Below are 17,965 nucleotides of genomic sequence, written 5' to 3' on the forward strand. Positions count from 1 at the left end.
CTTTCCAGCCACTCTTCCCCAAGCCTGTAGCGCTGCATGGGGTTGTTGTGGCCGAAGTGCAGGACCCGGCACTTGGCCTTGTTGAATCTCATACAGTTGGCCTCGGCCCATCGATCCAGCCTGTCCAGGTCCCTCTGCAGAGCCTTCCTACCCTCGAGCAGATCAACACTGCCGTCCAACTTGGTGTCGTCTGCAAACTTACTGAAGGTGCACTCGATCCCCTTGTCCAGATCATTGATAAAGATATTGAACAAGACCAGCCCCAAAACTGAGCCCTGGGGAACACCGCTCGTGACCGGCCGCCAACTGGATTGAACTCCATTCCCCACAACTCTCTGGGCCCGGCCGTCCAGCCAGTTTTTGACCCAGCGCAGAGTACACCTGTCTAAGCCGTGAGCCGCCAGCGTCTCTAGGAGAATGCTGTGGGAGACAGTGTCAAAGGCCTTACTGAAGTCCAGGTAGACCACATCCACAGCCTTTCCCTCATCCACTAGGTGGGTCACCTGGTCATAGAAGGAACGTTTGCTTGTTTCCAACTTTTCAGACACAGCAGACTGAGGAGGCTAAGGGACGTTCGAATATAAACAAAAATGCTTAATATATTTCTTAGACAAACACTAAATAATTTTCTAATGTTTTTATTTTATAATTTCATATTGTAGACATTTCCTTACAAAAAAGGAAGTGTTTTATGGAATTCCCAAGGCTCTACTGTATTATATCAGAAATACTTGAGGAAAAAAAACTTAACAGAAAATGTACAAAAGCAGAGAAAATTGAGGGCACATGTGGAAAAGCAATTGCTAAAACTCTGACAGAGAAAGCATTTTTTTTTCCAAGTTTTGGTAGCAAAGGTTTAGCAATTAAGTTCACCAGTGACTAGTCTTTGAAGCATCAGAACTTCATCTAGCCCAAGCCAGACTTTGTGATCTTCACCTTTACAAAGCTCTCAACTAAAGGAAATAAGCAATTTGTTTGGGTAAGATCTGTAAAATGCAATACATAAAACCTGCAATTTTTGCAGATACCATCTAGAGAAATGATGATATCTGCAGTCTGCTTCTCTTTAGGGAAAAAAAAAAAAAAAAAAAAAGCTGGTTTTCCTTTGGAATAGTCTAGTTTATATTCATACATCTGTTTCACAAGAAAATTAGTTACATAAAACGCAATAAAGTGTTTTATTACACATGAAGCAGAATGGTATTTAACTAGCATAGGTATCTACAATCACAATTTTAAATGCTAAAGGAGATGCAAGCTACTGCATCTCTAAAGTAACAGATTGTAGCAGTCTTTGTTAGACATCGCAGGAAGGGTTTACGTTCCTTGAATCTCTTAATATTACTTGTCTTAAGCTTTTACCTTTGATTTTAATTTTACTATAAAGTATAATATAAAGAGCATACATAGTTTCTAAAAGCAGACACAAGTGCATGCCATATTACAGAATGAAAATTTATGTCAAACTTTACTACTGCATTATCAAAGCCATAAATGTTTAGGCAATTTATATGATCTGAGGAGCCAGAGCAACGCACATTTCTACAAAACTAAAACCTACCAGAATATTCTATCTCTGAAAAAAAAGTACAATCGCAAATTTCCTAGACTACAAAATATTAAGTGCTTTACATTTGAACATGGGGGCTTAAAACACCTAACAAAAATACCCATTTTGGTAATTGACTAGGTTAAAAAAAGTAGTTAAAATGTAATAATTAAATTAGTAATTCATTTAATAATATTAAAGAATTTTAATATTATTCTGCCCACTTCCGATAGAACGAAAAAGACACTTAAAAAGACAGTGAAGGTTTTACTTACTATATGACATGAAAAGTAAAAGACTAAAAAGTTTTAATCTGATGCAGATTTTTTATATAAATACAAATGCGTAAGAGGAGTTGTCAAGGGAAGTGAAGGTTTAGGGATAATCAACATGTTACACCATTTTCAACTGTTTATGATGTAGATGGCCACTCGGACCAGGAAACAGAATGACCTTTTTTATTTGCCAAAAGTGCTGCACTGCTGTTTATGTTTTTGTCTTTTCCTCTTGTAACACCTTCTGACCTCCCAACAGGCTTATAAACAACTTCTGTGTAATCTGTAACTGATCCCACTTTACTAATTTGTCTCCCATCATAATCCAAAACTAAAAGACTTGCATACGAGAGCTGAGAGGAAAACAATTATTTCATTCCATTAATATTTTCAAGCTTTCAAGCTTTCCTGTTCTGCACCAGGACAAAAGCTAAGTCCTTTTAAAAACACTGAGGAAAAACAGCAAAAGACTGCTGACACAAGGAAAAATGGCAGAGGCAAACCCATGAAAAGTCAATAGCTTCATGTTTACAGCAGTTACCTGAACCGATTAACCTCCTGGTCTTAACCAGGCAGAATAGTTGAGTCGGGATGACCCCAACATATAGGCTCAACTGTTACAACTATTACCAACATGCCCCAAATCTTAAAATAGTGGCTGAAGCAGTGGCTATGCTCTTCCCCATTTCCACCACCGCTGAGCTGAATTTTCATCCCAGAACCGACACATATTCTAAGCCAAGGCCTTTTTAACCAAAACTGTCTTGCAGAAATTGATTGGGGCGTTTGAATTTACCAACAAAAATGGTTTTGCATAACTTTCCTAAAAAGTGATCATCCAGACAACTAGCTAGTCATTTCAAAAGGAGCCCATGCCATGGACCTTACATCTAAAATACACAAATTGTTTCCAACCCCAAGCATTAAAGAGCTTATTTGTGGAGCATATGTGTAGCTTCTCCGATACAGTAAGAAGTCAGATGAGGGGGGGTTTTTTTGGTGAATTTTAGAAGTCTCATCATCTGTCTTTTTCACTGGTAACTGGTGTTAGGTTAAATTACATTATAAACGACACGTGTAGTTATTTTTTCCAGAACAAGGAAACTAAGACCGCAATTCTTATCTAGTCACATCTCTAGGAGCTAGAGATAGCAGAATACAAAATCATTGAGCATCATGACTCAAAAGTGTTCAGACAACAGCCAAAAGTGGTGCAAAGGAAAACTGCACAGATGTGGCAAGCGCACTTGCTTTGGTGTAAAAACTGTAGTGGATCTTCATCCTGATAACTCAGCCAGAGCCTTACCATTCAGAAGGTAGGTCTGAAAACACTTATACCCCAAATATCCTAACATACAAGAAAAAAGAAGAAAAACTACTTGCTCTGAAATTCAGCTTCCTAGACAGTGAAGACATCAAATCGATGGCTCACAGCTTACGTGCTTATAATCACTGGAAAAGGGACTACTTCTGGTTACATGTACCTTACAGCATTTTCAAAAATACAGTGCTGATCTTCAGCTGAAGGTGAAAAATATAAACAGCTGACCTTAACTCTCACAGTGCTACAGCTGCTAGAACTGTGAGTACTGAAGCAGTTCACAAGATAAATCAAATATTCCCCTGCCACTTTGCTGTAATTTAAGAGGCTAATCTCTTTATTCTTTTTGGCATCTGTTCGAAGACTCCTGCTGCCTGCCTAATCTTGGTATCTATTTTTACCAGTTTTATGAAATGTTACATTTCTTCCTTTTGAATATAAAACCTAGGCTAGGCTGAAAGGTCAGAAGAGTTCTGTTCTAGTAATGAGTGTTAGAGAAAGCCTCATATGCATATCATTTTACTGGAGAATGAAGATATTTTTAAAAAAGAAGTTATAGTCCTAATAAATGCTTCCTCTCCCCTCATCTTTCATATACATCATGAAGAAATTGTTCCCTCTGCAGACTGACACAGCAATTTATTGTGTTTATTTTAAACTAAGCAAATCCTTTCCTTAATCTTCATTTTACTGAATAGCCTATCTCCATCCTTAAAATTACTTATGAATGTACATCGTTCACTTAAGTATTTTTAGTAAAAAGTAATAAAAATAGATCAACTTATTTCATTAATTTTCTTTCTGTAATCTTTATTGCCATTTTTCTTCATTGACTTTATTCTTTCCCAAATTAAAAATCAAGTGTGCATGTAAATTTGAAGTTCCTAGTTTTACAGTAAGTATTTTCATCTTGTTTAGTCAGAGAATTGATTTCTAGGGAAATGATGTGGAAAGCAAAGGAATGATTTCATGAGCACAGCTGCATGTGTGAGGGCTTGAAAGGTAGGGTTCTGCATTGCCAGTCAAGCCTGAAAGCAAAACATTTCATTGTATGATGCTTACTTAATAGGTGGTAAAAAGAATTTTCACTTTTTAGTTAGTTCAAGGGAGCAAGTGTGCAACCACGAAGTACAACAGTTAGAAACCATACACTGAAAGCTCGAACAACAATAATCTTCTCACCTGTTAAAACAGTTACTATGACACTAGAAGGAGATGGTGTAGCCAGTACATTCCCTTTGCCCGTGCCACACTCTCCACCCAAGAAAGAAAAGGATTTCCCTTTCCAAGGCCAAAACCTGGCATCCTTTAGAAGCACTTACAGATGACTGACATGAAATTTTTTGTTGTGGAAAAATTATACTCCCAAATTTACATAAAATTTATAAAATCGTTACCAGTAAGAAAAATCTACATGAGATTTTTATGGACTTCTCCAATTTCTTATTACGTGTTTCAGTTCCTACTAAATTGCTTCTCCCTTTGGGAACAAATTTGCAGTACCCCAGCATTTATCCCAAAGAGTCTATAGTGTCTATAAAAGCTAGTCGTCTTACCATTCACATACAAAATGGATACTGGCTATAACAGGAATATTTTATGTAAGACATTCACAGTCATTCACTGTTTGAGAATATTTTAATCTCATTAGAACTAAATAGAGTGCTATTTTAAGGCAACTTCAAAGTAACAATTCCAGCTGAAGTGAAATTTAGATGATAGACCTCAAGGAAATTGTATGTAACATTCAAAAACATCAATTAACATCTACAATAGCAATATGAGACTGGACCAGTGGCCCATGTAAATTAATACCCAGCCTCTCTAAGTAGTGAAAAACTACATGTTTTGGAGAAGGGTGAAACAGTTCTATTCTCAGTCCGTCTGCTTATACTGTCCTTTCAGTGGGGTGAAGCTTCAGAGTCAACAACTTTCTCTACAACCAATGATACTTGACCATTGTTAAATCAGCATTTTAACTCGCAGAGATGCTTAATAAAAGTATCTGCATCTGCTTTAGCCTATCCCTAGTATCCCTCTTCATAGCTTCCTGTGGAAATTAATTTTCACTTATGCATTACACATCACATGAGTTAGCTTACCAAACCAGATTGATCATCTTTTACAATACCTTATCGTCAGTCTTTTATTTTTATAAATAAAAAAAAATATTTTTACTAAATTTAATTTCTATACTATTACCATATCTTTACCAGTCATTAAATACAGAGGTTAGTAAAAACAAACAAAAAACAGGCTTTGAGGTGCAAGGAATTGCATATAGCAGTACAAATTAAAGTTGCTGTTTTCAGTTAAATTCCGTTCACATGACATACTTTAACAAGCAATCCCTAATCCAACTCTTTTTCTTCTTTCTTTTATCTTTCCTAAAAATCTCCAGTTGAATGTCTTACGATTCTCTGATGTTGAACAAAGACTCTAGATACAACCTTAAAATACCGTATCTGTGCTGGATTTCCAATGTGTTACAGTCTATTGAAACACTGATGTGTTTAATACTTGCAGGTCTAAGGACTTGCTTTCCCTTCAAAAGTCTGATGCCTTTGAACAATATATATGCCACTGCTTGCATTGTAAATACCCTGCTTGATTTAGATAAATATGTGTGTGTCTGTAACATAGGTACAATACACATACACAGAAATACATGCATACCCTAAAAGAGCCAACTATATTGAAAACTTAGTAAGGAGCACACTTTACTTCCTAAAATGACACAAAACACTGCCACAGGACAGGAAACTCTGGCTTCTCTGAAGTCATACTTTTTCAATCAATTTCGAGGATGTCTAACAGTTCAAAGAACTCAAATCTGCTAACTGCTAACACTGATAAGACAACCTCCCATAGAAGAGGATGAAAGAGACATACAGCTTCAGTGTCATTCAGTCATGATTTGGGGCATTTATAGGCACATTTTGAGAAGCAGCAGTAATAAGTTAGGTAAGAAGGAAGACCACTAAGAGATTTTTTTAAACAAAGGAGGAAACATCCAAATTCATAATGAAATGCTTAGGTGTAGGTGGTGGTTTGGTTTTGTGTGTGGTTTTTGGTTTTTTGTTTTTCTAATTAATCTGTACAGATGAAATATCCTATCAAAGTGTAAGAAGCCAAATTTTGGCTCCACTACTGTAAATGGGAAGATGCAACTTCACTTAATTGATGAAAGATCTAGAATACAGATTAGCAGTTAATGTAGTTTAATACTCAAGTTGTAAGTTCACAAAGATGTGAAATAGTTCTGAAGACGACTCAGAACTTCAGTATCTTGGCTGAAAGTGGTAAAAAAAACCCCCAAAACAACTTCCAAATGAGAGCGCCTAGAGCATTAACTGTGAACTCTCCAAACAGGAATATTTGTACAAGAAATTTAAGATTTTTCTTAAAGTTAGTATCGGTACTAACATGCAATTTAAGTAGATACTGATTTCAGTTTGACTTTCATTATACTGTTTTAAACCAGCTTAGCTCCACTGACTTCACACATGTACGTTTTAAGTTCTGCTAGTTTCAGAAAAGCAGAATTAGATGCAACAGTTTTAAATCCCTTCTCAAGAAAAATGGTCCTAAATAGTCACATATTCACAAGATTTTCTTGTTATTTTATCCTCTATGTCTCCCAAACATCACTCCAAAATTCCCTCTAAATTTTCAAAAGATTTTTTTTCCATCAGCATCTCCCCAGTATATTGGCACCCGCAGTAATACCTTTTATCTTTGACACTGCAGTGAACATCATACACTAGAATTCTATTTAACTCAGTCACTTTCTGTTTTAATCTAGGAGGAGTTTGGCTGAACAAGTCACCTATAAACTTGAATTTTATTGTGCCAGGATGCATTTATTGGGTATTCTAAAACTGAGTTCAGTGAACTGCCTATTACATGTCAATCCTTTCAAATGTTTGACAATAACTTGGTAAAGTCAAAGATGATTTATGAATATTTGGAAACATCTATAGTCGTTACTTTTTTGTTCTAGAATGTAAGATATTCATTGCAGTCTGTATATACAACAATATAGCTTCAAGATTTAACTTTCAGAGAATAATAATTCTACACCTAGATTTAATTTTGGGGTCAGACCATCTGCAAAGGTATTGGACAATGCCAGTGGAAATAAAAACATATTTCAGATTGCTCACTGCCTGAATTTAACTCTGACAAACCATGGGAAATTTGAATGGATCTCTCACAAAAAAGCTGGAGAAATGAAAATGTCTTTCAGAAGAAGTATTTCATCAGGAAACTCACAAAAATATCAGTGCAAGAGGGAAGTACAGAATCAGAAGCTACATTCATTTTTTTCTTCCTTTAACACCAGCTATCAGCTATTTTTAAGGTGTCATTTGTATTCTGTTAAGTGTGATACATACTGAGGAATCACATTTGTTTGTGGACAACCACAACTGATTTGTATGAAAGCTATGGAAAATAACATTTTTAGGTTAATACACATTTTGCACTTGTACACTTTAAAACATACAACTATATAGAATTATGCAAAGTACATGCTTTGTATTTTTGTTTCCCCATGACTGCATGCGCTTACGCTGTTACATGCTTACTCTGGTAGGCCTACTGTGACATGGAGACTGGTGGAGGAGGTTGGACCATCATTCAGAGACGTGAAGATGGCAGTGTGGACTTTCACCGGACGTGGAAAGAGTACAAGATGGTAAACAATGTTTTCTGAAGCCTTAATATTAGTTATTATTATCTGAAATCTGATATAATAAAGTTATATTAATAGCATCCTTAGAACGTAAGCAGGTTTTAGAAGTTGTCTTTGTCCTTAAGATGTTCATTTACGAAATGTCAGAGTAGTGTAAGTTGTTCGCCTAAGCAGACTTGCAAGTGTGATGTTTGTTTTTAAAGAGAAACCTCACTTTTCTTTAATCAACTGTTCCATGGTATGTCCACATTTTTTGAGTTATTTATATTTGTGTTTCTAGTGGCAACAGTAGAAACTGCTCCAAATCTACTAAGTAATATTGATTCACTATTTCAGATTCCTGAGTTTGTCTTTGCTGAAATCAACTTTTTGAAATATTACAGATCTATAACCCTCACAGACACAGTGAAATTCTTAGTTGACAGATTGAAAACTATTAAACTTAAAAACTGATGAAGTGATCATTTCAAACTCAAAGAAAAACCAAAACAAAGCTATTTAAATATACAACTTGAATTACAGGGATTTGGTGATCCTGCTGGGGAGTACTGGCTGGGAAATGAGTTTGTTTCTCAACTGACTAATCAGAAGCGTTACGTTCTTAAAATACACCTGAAAGACTGGGAAGGAAATGAGGCGTATTCATTGTATGAACACTTCTCTCTAGCAAGTGAAGAACAAAAATACAGGTAAGCAGAAAAATCAGATCTGAATAAAAAAAGATCTGATAATAATCATTCTAGACTGTGTAGATGAATGACCTTATTTCATACAAATTATGATGTTTTTTCAGTTCATTCAGAAAACTATGTTTGCTCCATTTTTCACCTATTGCTTAAAACAGTCTTAATAATCAATTTTTTCCCAATGGAGACAATGTATATTTTAATAGCGCACACTGGGTGAGTGTAACACACAGGATGCACAAAGATGACGAGATGGTATGGTATGGTATGGTATACGCTTGCCGATACAGCAGATGGCAATGCACAATATTCAGGGCAATAGGAACCTGTCTGCAGTTGCTATCAAATCCTGATTCTAGGCAATAAATACATTTCTGGAGGGTGGATGACTAAAATGAACAGTACTGCAAGAAGATTTTCTACTTAAGTCAGTGGCTAGTAGGAGCTGTTCTGTCATCATGAAGAGCACACTGAGGTAATGCTACCTTCTCCTTCTGTGACCCACTGGCTTGGATTTTCAAAGAATAACGCTCCTACCTGTGAAAATGAAGCTAACAGCAAATGTCCAGTGTCATGCCCTACAAACTTGTCAATTTAAACACCAGACTTCAATGGACCTATTACTTATGCTCCCATCGTTCTGTAAAATGTAAAGCTTCACAATTTCTTCTTACATATTTGGTTAAAATAGGAAATAACATAAATTTTAAATAAATACTTTATATATAAATAAATATTATCATAGCATTATACATTTTAAATAGTATCATAGTGGTATATGTTTTGAAACAGTATCAGCCGCAGCTGAAATATATGGGCAGTTCATACTTCATTCTCCAGGCTTTCTGTAAATGCAGTAGATATTGTTTGACTGGTTATAGAAGAAACTAGAGACTCTACAGTATAACAGATGCTTTCCTACTACGTGGTCCAGGAAATGTTTCTTTATAAAAATCTTACAGATTCAGGGAGCTGAGGTGACTGGACAGAAAAATTGCCTAAATTTAGATTAATTTCTCCAGGATTTCTAGCAACTATTTGTTGTAAACAAAGTCAGTCTGACACTCGAGAGAACTGATGCTGTTACTTCAACTCAAGTCTTATATGCAAAGCAATCCAAAACTATCAGAATCTCCCTCCCCCAAAACGTTAGATCTTAATGCCTTAGTAGTATACAGTTGTCTCAACTCCAAAGCAAATATTTTTTCATTTGGAAACAGTCAGAATCTACAGCAGAGATTTTTTTAAAGTAATGGTTTAAAATACTTATAAAGGCAACCTTTGCAAAATGGGTCATTACCCTTGTCCACTTACAATATTAAAAAATAATTACTGAAAACTAAGATGGTTGTCTGTAAATGGATAGTGTATTTAATATATTTTAAAATGCAACCAAACATGGAATGCATCGTAGAATGCAGTAGATTAAAGAATATATTTAACATTATGAAGAAAAAAAAAATAAGTATTCAGTTAAGAGCAACTTTCATTACATTAAAAACATTAATACATTTTGAATGCTGGAAAGATGAGTTGGGTCATAAAACTGAAATTTCATAGATTCATAGAAAAATTGAGATCAGAATGGACTTCATTTGAGTCAAACTTCCTGACTTCAAAGCTGTGAGGTCAGGCCACGTTGCTCAGGGCTTTATGCAGTTGGGTCTTGATAACATCCAAAGGTGGAGACTGCACAACCTGTTGCATTGCTTGTCTGTCCTCATGGTGAAAAAGGCTTTCCTGATATCCAGTCAGAACCTCTTATTTCAGTTTACATCCACTGCCTCGCATCTTCTGTTATACTAAGCCGTACTTTTAAAAATTGAATAATAATAGTAAATGAATAATACTCTGCTTACATTAGACTTCAAATTATATTTGAAAATAAAGCCTAGGTTCATACATTATACTTGGAACCTTTAATACCATTTATATTAGAAATTGGCTTACAGAATTTTGAACTCACCTTAAGAAAAACCAGAATATTTAACTTTTTGAAAGAGATTTTTGAGAAAATCTGTAATGAGCTGATCTTTTGAAACCTAATTTATCCTTAATATTTTCAAATAGGGAATATAAAATGGGTTAAAATAATCTGTTAAACTACCAAAGACAACTTCTATCATAAGCAGAGAATTACATGCAAGATGAAGACTGGTCTGGGGACAAGTTAGTTCTCCTCAGAGTTAGATCATCTCCTTAAACAAACAGAATACCTCTGAGAAGGATGAGCTATTTGATACAGAAATGCAATCACCAAAGAGATACTGTTGGAGCAGAGGTTTCAAGTCCTTCCAATTCAGTATAACACGGTAATAGCTGTGTAATGGCCTCCCCAGTTCGGTGCCCTGTGTCTCTCCCCACTGAGACTGCATCTGCACCTGTGTAAGCAGATTGAAACAGTAGCAGCCTCACTGAAAGATTGCCTTGCCAGGGAATTGAAGCAAACTTAAATACGCCTGTTCTGTTTAATATCTTTATCAATGATCTGGATGAGGAGATCAAGTGCACCCTCAGTAAGTTTGCAGATGACACCAAGTTGGGCGGCAGTGTTGATCTGCTCGAGGGTAGGAAGGCTTTGCAGAGGGACCTGGACAGGCTGGATCGATGGGCCGAGGCCAACTGGATGAGATTCAACAAGGCCAAGTGCCGGGTCCTGCACTTCGGCCACAACAACCCCATGCAGCGCTACAGGCTTGGGGAAGAGTGGCTGGGAAGCTGCCTGGCGGAAAAGGACCTGGATGGCATCCTGGCCTGTATCAGAAATAGTGTGGCCAGCAGGACTAAGGAAGTGATTGTCCCCTGTACTTGGCCCTGGTGAGGCCGCACCTTGAATACTGTGTTCAGTTTTGGGCCCCTCACTACAAGGAGGACAGTGAGGTGTTGGAGCGTGTCCAGAGAAGGGCAACGAGGCTGGTGAGGGGTCTGGAGAACAAGTCTTCTGAGGAGCGGCTGAGGGAACTGGGGTTGTTTAGCCTGGAGAAAAGGAGGCTGAGGGGAGACCTCATTGCTCTCTACACCTACCTGAAAGGAGGTTGTAGCGAGGTGGGTGTCGGTCTCTTCTCCCAAGTAACAAGCGATAGGAAGAGGAAATGGCCTCAAGTTGTACCAGGGGAGGTTTAGGTTGGACATGAGGAAAAATTTCTTCACCGAAGGGTTGTCCAAAGCATTGGAACGGGCTGCCCAGGGAACTGGTTGAGTCACCATCCCTGGAGGTATTTAAAAGACGTGTAGATGTGGTGCTTAGGGACATGTTTTAGTGGTGGATTTGGCAGTGCTAGGTTAACGGTTGGACTTGATGATCTTAAGGGTCTTTTCCAACCTAAATGATTCTATGATTTAACACTAATAAATCTATGAAGGATGTGAAAAGCAAAAGTAATTAAGAAAGCGGAAAGGGAAATACTGAGAAACTCCTAAAATACCAGTTATTAGTTGGTAATGAGTAGTCCAGGTAATGCTATTATCTCTCATAGATGCAAAGTTGTAATGCTACATTGCCATGTTGTGCTAACAGCAAAGTAGGAATCAAAAAAGTTTTGGTTTAAACTTTTGAACTTGATTAAAAAAAAAATAATTGCGCACAACGTACTTACAGTATTAAGAAATGCATGATATATATGAAAAATTCCAGGAGTTATTATCTACCTCTTCTCATTTTCTTCTAATATGACATGAACAAAACAGTCATCTCTACAAATGTGGAGGCTGTTCATTAGAATATTGTGCTGACCATTTCCGCTCATATGCAAACATTGTGCTGCAAAACAGCTTACAACAGTACATTGGCTAGAAGAGAACCGAACTATTTGAACAGGATATTTATTGCAAACTGTTCCATCATTATTTTGCAGATCAACTACCATTAAATTCCACGTAATAATTGTTTTTCCATTCCTCACTTCTACAGGATCTACCTTAAAGGACTCACTGGGACAGCGGGCAAAATAAGTAGTATAAGCCAACCAGGAAATGATTTTAGCACAAAGGATGCAGACAATGACAAATGTATTTGCAAATGTTCACAAATGCTAACAGGAGGTAGGAATGTTTTTTTGTTTCTCAGTCTTCCTATTTTTATTGGCACTGAAATTGTCTGTGAGATAAATAGTGATAATTTTGACAGTAAATTTTGACTATTGAAGAAGTCCAAAACTCACAGATAGAAACGCTAGTACGGTGACTCCAAATGTAATTTTTTATCATTGGACAAAGGTTAAAGTAAAACAAGAAAAGTTAAAACTGGAGAAAAAACCCCCAGTCTCTCGAGTTGGGGTATAAGAAAGCCTGTAATTGTGGAACTAACCAGAGCGACAGCAGATTTCTTCCAAGGAAGGAGATAACATAGTCCCAGAGATCAAAACACTTAAGCCCCCCAAAAAACTTGCTTTAGAGATTCAGCTGGTCAGTGAAATGGCTCCTGATTCTTTAGGCACAAACCCATTCCCTAACAATCCAGAGAGGAGAAACCTCCAAAAGCTGCTGTATCCTGTACATGCCGCAGAAGGGTACAAATACTTAATTCCATATTTCAATATAATTACGAAATGGCAATGTATAAATTTAAGATACATCACATATATGAGATATCTACATTTTTCTAATGATTGTTCACTAGTTATTGGAGTTTTAGGTGGTATTTTTATCTTGAACCATACAAACCATTCTATAATTTGTCAGTCTAGAATTCCAGGTTCTGAAATGTAAACACATGCTTTGTAAATTCGACTTCTCTTCCTATAATTTCTTAAGCAATGGTTTGTTTCCCTATAGCACAAGTTGTAAGACAAAAGACAGCTTCAGTTTATCCAAAAGGATAATTGGATTACTGCCCTGCAAAACAGAACACACACATTATCGCCATCATAACAGAAGTATAAAAATATTATCTTATTAATAAAAATAAATTTTCCTTATGACCCTCTAACAGGTCAGGACCACGAGGATACAAAATAAGTTTCGGCTGCTTTTTTCTCCTTTTCCTTCTTACCAAGTTTCAGCACAGAGGTTTTGAACTAATCTGCACAGAGAACTGAAACAGATAACTGAATTAATCCTCTAAAAACAATTAAGAAAGGAGTTTAAATCTGTGAAGAACAGGAATTTACCAAAGAGTAGATAAAAACCAAAGAAGACTCAATATCATTATAGTTCAAGTCAAGTTCTACCGACTGTCAACAATAATGTTTGATATCGATAATAAATTAAGCTTGATTGAAAGCCTTCCCTTCTCAATTTTAAACTACTGTGTATTACATAAGCTTCAAGAATATATAGTGAATACGTAAATACATTTCCTTGCTGAGTTTGAGGTATGTATTTTATACCAACACTTCCAAATCATAAGAATGAAAACCTGGTTTTGGATTTCTTTTTCATTTCAGGACAACAAAGTGTCCTTATATACTACTATGAAAATTACCTGGGCTGACATTTTCATCTGCTGATGTTTTTCTTTGTTTTCTGTCTTACAGGATGGTGGTTTGATGCATGTGGTCCTTCTAACCTCAATGGAATGTATTATCCATTACGACAGAACAACAACAAGTTCAACGGTATCAAGTGGTACTACTGGAAAGGCTCGGGATACTCTCTCAAAGCCACGACTATGATGATTCGACCGGCAGATTTCTAAATGCTTTTGCATTATGTGAATTATGTATTGTATAGTCTTCAAAGACTTCATTTGCTGAGCATATAAACACACATCTGCAACTTGTCTCATTTTCAAGCCCAGAAATCATGCGCTAGTGTTCTGAAGGGATCAGTTCAGTACAATTTCTGAATTGCAATAGCCTTGATCAGCTAAAGCTCATATTATTCAACCAGACACAAAGTTAAAGCATCAACCTGGTATAACAGTGATTTGGCCAAACGACTGAATAAAAAGAACATCCAAGAAACTGTCAGACAACTTAAGGACTGTTTTACTGATCATTTATGTTACATATGTGTTAGTAAATAACTGGAACTGTGAAAAATACCTAAAATAGTTTTAGAAATATGCATTTTGCCTCATCACTGAACTTTAAACATTACTCTAATATAAAACACTTAACTAGATCTAGAACTATTTATCTCTCTGTGTCATGTTTGACTTTTATGTACATAAAAAAAATACTGTCCTGTAATTAGCTCAATATTGCAGTTAAAGAATACAGTCTTTCCCCCCATAGTCTCCTAAACAACTTCTTACACTTGTTCAGGGATTTTTTCCAATAGCCTGTATTACTTTATTTAACAGAGGACAAATAGCATTTAATTACTTTGCATTTATTCTTGGGAAATACCGTGTACAAAGATCACCATTTCTTTCAGTTTGTACTTATTACAGTAACTATCTTTAAGTTACAAAAACCCCTGCAAATTACAATATAGTATGTGTTTGTTTATGTTTTTATGAAGATTGCACTTTTTTCCTTTCCTTGTCATTTACCTGTAAAATAACTGATCAGTATTTTATAAACTGAGACAACGGCATTAACACCAAATGTCCGGTTGTCTATGACAATCAGTTATCACCTGGTGCTGTAGTACATCTATACGTTTTGTAAAAATAACCTAACTGAAAAACATATGCATGCTCTTTGATACAATTAAATTTATGCTCATGAGTTAAGATACAAATTACTACATTTTAAAAACAGGAAAAAAACATCTGAAAGTTATCTAAGGTCATACTGTTGGGTTTTTTTCAGTAAGGTTAGGGCTTCTCCCTAGAAATTCTCTGTAGGTGGGCCCTCAATGTATGACGCAATGTGAATAAATTACTCTACTGGGTGATTTTTGCTTTTTTAATTTTTTTATTACTATATGTTTTAAAATCGTGTACTGTACACTGTAGTTCAGATTGAGAAGATTTCTTCATAAATCACACAAAATAATTCTGTGCAGATTTTTCCCCAAATTAACTTTAGTTTTAAATTCTCATGCTTAGTCTTTGCTTTAAAATAATAATTTTGTAAATTTTTAATTTCAGCAGATGACTGAATTAGTTACAAGACAAGAACATATCTCATACCAAAACAAAACCCCCAGACACAACATTTCTGGAGGCTTACTTAAAAAAAGGTATTGTAGCTTAAAAACAGTAAACGATTTTGAGAAAGATGGAAGAAAACTCTTGTCATGGTTTAACCTCAGCCGGCAACTGAGGACCACACAGCCGCTCGCTCACTCCCCGCCCCTGCCCCGGTGGGATGGGGGAGAGAATTGGATGAGTAGAAGTGAGAAAACTCATGGGTTGAGATAAGAACAGCTTAATGATTGAAATTAAATAAAGTAAAATAGTAATAATAAATAACAACAACAACAACAATAGTAATAACAATAATAATAACAATAGAAGGATATACAAAGCAAGTAATGCACAATGCAATTGCTCACCACCTGCCAACCGATGCCCAGGCCAGCTCCCCCCAGTTTATATACTGAGCATGACATCACATGGTATGGAATATCCCTTTGGCCAGTTTGGGTCAGCTGTCCTGGCTGTGCCCCCTCCCAGCTTCTCGCTGGCAGGGCATGGGAAGCTGAAAAGCCCTTGACTAGTGTAAGCACAATTTCACAACAGCTAAAACATTGGTGTGTTATGAACATTATTCTCATCCTAAATCAAAAACACAGCACTGTACCAGCTACTAGGAAGAAAATTAACTCTATCCCAGACGAAATCAGGACAACTCTTCATTTCATACTGACAGTCATTAAAGCTGCTGTCAGAGTACCCCACCACTCACACCACCACCATTCCTCACTGAAAATGTGTCAGCATTACTAAAGGGTAGCAGAGACAAAAAATACTTCTAATATTACTTCTTGATCTGATTTTAAATAAACCTAATGAATGTAAACTAACAGTCATCATCTGAAGAGTTGCATAAAAAAATCTGAATGTATTTAAGATTACTGTTCAAGTATTTTATTGTTTCTCCTAGCAAACTTGTAAGGATAAACATATCCCAAACTAAAAGAAAAATACTTCACAAAATTGCTTTCATGAATTTCTAAGAAATGTCTTAAAGAGCAAGTCTAGCAGAGGGCCACCAAACTAGTAAAGGAGCTAGACATACCAAGAAACACATGACATACCAGGAGAGGCTGAAAGAGCTGGCCTTTTTCAGCCTGGAGAAGAGGAGGGGAAGGGGAGACCTTACTGCTGTCTACAACTGCCTGATCGAAGACACAGAGAAGACAGAGCCAGACCCTTCTTGGTGGTGCACTGCAATGGGACAAGAGACAGGGACAAGAGGCAGCAAACACAAGTTGGAATTGGAGAAATCAGATTTTCTTTTTAATTTATTCATTTATTACCATGAGGGTGGACTGGACAAGTCCCTTGGATCAGAGTGTTGAACTAGACAACCTTGAAGGGTCTCTTCTAATCTAAAATATTTTATGGTTCTGTGAAATTTAATAGAAATGCTGAGCCTAGATTACTGTATTTCCTGCTTCTCTGCATTTAGTCAGACAACTAAAGAAAACACTCCCAATATTTGAGATAGTAAGCATAACCAGCGCAATAATCTAAAAAACAAAAAGAAAAAAGCTTCTTAAAAACCACGGTGGAATCTCGCACAGTATGAATGCTCAACCTGGCAAAGGAAAATAGTGCTAACTTCTGGTTTACGTTAACCTTCATTATTTTAGTAAGAAAATGCTATATGACAAGAATAATTAAATATTGCATGGCTAGTTTTCATTTGCTGGAAAAAAGTCTTTATAAAGCTTAAGGCTTTTTGATGACTATTCTGGGAAAGTGATCGAAGATATTGATGTAGACATTGAATGGATCAATTGTTTAATGAGACTTTTTCATTTTTGGGGAAAATGGAGTAATTTATCAACATGAATGTAAAATTTTAGGGTGAATATGTTTTTAAATGACATTTTATCTAAATGAGATGCATGGCTTAAACTGCAAACATCAAAGTTAAGTGAGAGGAGGACATTTTCGAAGGAATGCAATAATAGGAAAAAGAAGGCTGCAACAACTGCTTTGGACTTGGTACAAACAATTAAAACATAACAGCAAGACAACCCCTTCTTTTAATTCCTACCTCTAATCAAATAAATGGTATATAAAACTAGAATGCACTTCCATTTTCTTGAAATATTTCTTAGGAAGCAGAAGAGAAATAACAAGAAAAGAAAGGGAATGTAAACACCATTCTTGCTGAAGTAATAATCGTATCTTTAAAAATAAGAGATCTGATTAAGAAACCAGAATGACTCAAGAAGGGAATGATTGGAAAGGTGATGGAAATATCACCTTGGACACTGACTTTGTTCCTCTGCAAGAGGAGCACACTGCAAACAGAAGCAACTCAGGTTCTCAGCACAACCATAATCTCCCTCAATTTTATCTTCTCACCATCTCTCAAGCCCTCCTCACTTCTGCTTTAGTAATAAAAACTGTAAACAGTTTAAAAAACAATC

The 17,965-nt window shown here is 36.2% G+C and overlaps 2 protein-coding genes across 4 annotated transcripts in view; one reads left to right on the top strand and one right to left on the bottom strand.

Moving 5' to 3' along the window:
- Positions 1-15,345, top strand: part of ANGPT2 (angiopoietin 2) — a 49,307-nt gene extending 33,962 nt beyond the window's left edge. For all 3 annotated transcript variants that reach the window (XM_009333198.1, XM_009333200.1, XM_009333201.1), the window contains 4 exons: positions 7,743-7,844; positions 8,364-8,530; positions 12,438-12,568; positions 14,002-15,345. In XM_009333198.1, the coding sequence (XP_009331473.1) occupies positions 7,743-7,844; positions 8,364-8,530; positions 12,438-12,568; positions 14,002-14,162 (561 nt within the window). In that variant the 3' untranslated portion in view covers positions 14,163-15,345. The remainder of the gene's footprint in view (positions 1-7,742; positions 7,845-8,363; positions 8,531-12,437; positions 12,569-14,001) is intronic.
- MCPH1 (microcephalin 1) overlaps positions 1-17,965 on the bottom strand; it is a 183,353-nt gene that overhangs the window by 72,549 nt on the left and 92,839 nt on the right. The window lies entirely within an intron of this gene.

The sequence above is a fragment of the Pygoscelis adeliae genome, unplaced genomic scaffold, assembly GCF_000699105.1.
Source record: "Pygoscelis adeliae isolate BGI_AS28 unplaced genomic scaffold, ASM69910v1 Scaffold57, whole genome shotgun sequence".
NCBI classification, from domain to species: domain Eukaryota; kingdom Metazoa; phylum Chordata; class Aves; order Sphenisciformes; family Spheniscidae; genus Pygoscelis; species Pygoscelis adeliae.